The sequence below is a fragment of the Melanerpes formicivorus genome, unplaced genomic scaffold (assembly GCF_026170545.1).
Source record: "Melanerpes formicivorus ecotype bairdi unplaced genomic scaffold, bMelFor1.0.p_v2 SCAF_80, whole genome shotgun sequence".
In the NCBI taxonomy this organism is placed as follows: Eukaryota; Metazoa; Chordata; class Aves; order Piciformes; family Picidae; genus Melanerpes; species Melanerpes formicivorus.
In genome coordinates, this window is record NW_027142432.1 from 645,739 (window position 1) to 648,944 (window position 3,206).

General features: G+C 52.2%; 1 protein-coding gene across 1 annotated transcript; it reads right to left on the bottom strand.

The window, feature by feature from the left end:
• Positions 1 to 1,890: 1,890 nt before the first annotated feature.
• Positions 1,891 to 2,781, bottom strand: LOC137454366 (olfactory receptor 14A16-like; the record flags this gene model as incomplete). The annotated part of the gene is made up of 1 exon (XM_068164413.1): positions 1,891 to 2,781. A coding segment is annotated over exon 1 (891 nt), but the record flags the coding sequence as incomplete, so codon positions are not given.
• Between the last annotated feature and the right edge of the window lie 425 nt (positions 2,782 to 3,206).

Sequence of the window (3,206 nt, forward strand, 5' to 3'; positions counted from 1 at the left end):
TTAGCACCTCATCCCACAGCTGGGCTGCAATTTCATCCCGTGCTTCGGAAGTAAAAGCTTATTGCCATGGGGATGACTCTGGGCACAGGCTAATAGCCCTTTTACGATCCCAGAATTGCCAGTAATACCTCTCACGGAGAGGATAGGTGGAAGGCGTTTAGCACAGCCTCTTCTGTTGTGGCGTGCTTCCCCTTGCCCCTCCTCCGGTCGCTCACTGGGCCAGGGTGAGATTCACTTCCTTTTTGAGCGTGCACTGCTAATTTTTCCAGCACCGGGGCAGTGCTGTTCGACCGGCTTTCCGTATCGCTCGGACGTACCTCTGTGTGCTGAGTCGATCAGTATGGTACTCCGAGGATCTCTTGTCCATGAGTTCAGGTGTATTCGGGCGCCAGATATGGTTATCAGCGACAGAGATAGGAATCAGTACAGCTGACCAATATGATCGAGTATTGTTCCTTTATTGTTCCAGTGTTGCAGGCCTATGGAGCAGGCCTGTAGTGCAAGTATAGCACTGTAAAGTGTAGAAGAAACAGGAGACAGGAAAGGCAGAAGTGCGTAGCAAGGCAACTGCTACAACTTATATAAACTCGGAGTGCCCTGTTGGCATAGCTCCATTGGTTCCCTATGAGTGACAACACATTGCACTATTACAGATTATTGGTCCAACTACTAATAACACAACGAGGTTGTTGATGCAGGTGCATGTCCTGTTGTCCCAAGATAACTGTCCATGTTTATAACTACCAGTGTCTTGTTTTAGTTACATGCTGCAGGCACAGCACTGTTTTGCTCCACTGCTAGCTAACTCTGCATTTATGCTAAACATGGCCTACCACCATGTCAGGCTCTAGGCCTGGACTGCCAGATTGCTCACACTGCTCGTCGCTGGCATTGCCACAGAACAGGGTCCAGGCTGCACTGGAAGGCCATAAGGGGATTCACTTTTTATTGGGACAAGGCCTAACGTGTACCTGGAGGGATGAAAGGGATCCTGTTTGGACTGGGATAGGGCCCAGGCTGCAATGGGAGGGCATGAGGTTGTGCAGTTTGTATTGGGATGGATGCATTCAGTACTGGGAAAGGAGCCAGGGGATAGATTCTGTGCTGGGATGGGACCAAGGCTGCAGTGCTAGAGGACAGTAGGATCCAGTTTGGACTGGGATGAGTTTGTACTGGGAGGTGTTAAAGACACCATGTTTGGACTGAGTCGATACTAGAAGGGAGAATGGGTATCCAGCTTGGAATGTGAGTAGGTGCAGTCTGTAATGGGAGAGGTTACAATATGAAAGCATGAGAAGACCTCCTGTTCTGATGGTAGTGCTGCTCTGGAGCACAGCTCTGTCCTACAAGCAGCCTTGACCTATCCCTGCCTGCAGTCCCACCACTGCCACCCAGCAGCACAGTGCCCAAGCTGCCAGAGCACTCAGGCCTTGCCCCAGCACAGAGGATTCATCAGGAGAGGGTGGAAGGGCAGAAAGAGCAGCTGAGGACAGCCCAAGCTCTGGAGTTGCCTGGCACTGCTGCTGTGCTGGGACTCTGCCCCTCCACCTCTGCACACAAGCACTGCCCAGCAGCTCCACAGAAGCCTTGGATGAAGGAGCTCAAAGAAATAACTCCCTGCAGGGTCCTTTATTGTGTTGAACACAAAGGGAGCACAGCTCCTCATGTCTGCAGCCTCTGGGTCACCCCAGACAGGACAACACTGAACCAGAAATGCTCTGAAGAAAGACATTTGTGTGGAACAGCATTCTCCCAAGGAGAACAGCAACAGCAGCAGCCAGAACTCAAGCAGCCAGGCTGGGCCTGCACTGGGTGACATCAGAACTGCTCTGCAGGAGAAGACAAAGTTTATTGCTTCTGAAAGCATCCAGGGATCAGTTGGCTCAGGGAAGCCTTCAGCTCCTGGTTCCTCAGGCTGTAGATGAGAGGGTTCACTGCTGGAGGCACCACTGAGTACAGAACTGACACCACCAGGTCCAGGGATGGGGAGGAGATGGAGGAGGGTTTCAGGTAGGCAAAGAAGGCAGTGCTGAGAAACAGGGAGACGACAGCCAGGTGAGGGAGGCAGGTGGCAAAGGCTTTGTGGCGTCCCTGCTGAGAGGGGATCCTCAGCACTGCCCTGAAGATCTGCACATAGGACACCACAATCAACACAAAACAGACAAATAATGAACAGGCACTGGCCACAATAAGCCAAAGTTCCCTGAGGTAGGATGTGGAGCAGGAGAGCTTGAGGATCTGGGGGATTTCACAGAAGAACTGGTGCAGAGCATTTCCCTGGCAGAGGGGCAGGGAAAATGTATTGGCTGTGTGCAGCAGAGAAGTGAGAAAGCCACAGGCCCAGGCACTTGCTGCCAGGTGGAGACAAACTCTGCTGCCCAGGAGGGTCTCATAGTGCAGGGGTCTGCAGATGGCAACGTAGCGATCGTAGGACATGGTGGTGAGGAGAAAATACTCTGCTGACATGAAACAGAGAAAGACAAAGAGCTGAGCAACACATCCTGCATAGGACATGTCTCTGGTGTCCCACAGGGAATTGGCCATGGATTTTGGCACAGTGGTGGAGATGGCACCCAGGTCAAGGAGGGCAAGGTTGAGGAGGAAGAAGTACATGGGGGTGTGGAGGTGGTGGTCCCAGGCTATGGTGGTGATGATGAGGCCATTGCCCAGCAGGGCAGCCAGGTAGATGGCCAGGAAGAGGCAGAAGTGCAGGAGCTGCAGCTGCCTTGTGCCTGAGAATGGCAGGAGGAGGAAGTGGGTGATGGAGCTGCTGTTGGCCATCTGCTGCCTCTGGCCATGGAGACCTGTCCAAGGAGGGAAAGGCAGTGACAAGTTAGGGCACACTTCTCTCAGGCTCATTGCAACCCCTGTCCCTGAGCTGCATGAGGAATGGATCAGCTCAGTCCCTTCACTACCAACCCATGGCAGAGTTCATCACAGCCTCGTATGCATCAGGGACCCAGAATTGCCATGAAGATTCCTCTGGTGTCAGAAGAAAAAGTGACCAACAGCCCAATCCCAGGGAGCAAGAGTCCCATTGTAGTGGTTTCAAATTTCCCCCCCACATTATCTTTGCCAGAGCAGCTCAGTCAGAAGCAAATGAAGCTGTATTGACAAGCAAGAGCTACACTCTACAATGGAATGCAATGAACAGGTACAAAGCATACAGGAGTGACAATATTAGACAGGTATTTACAATTAGCAAA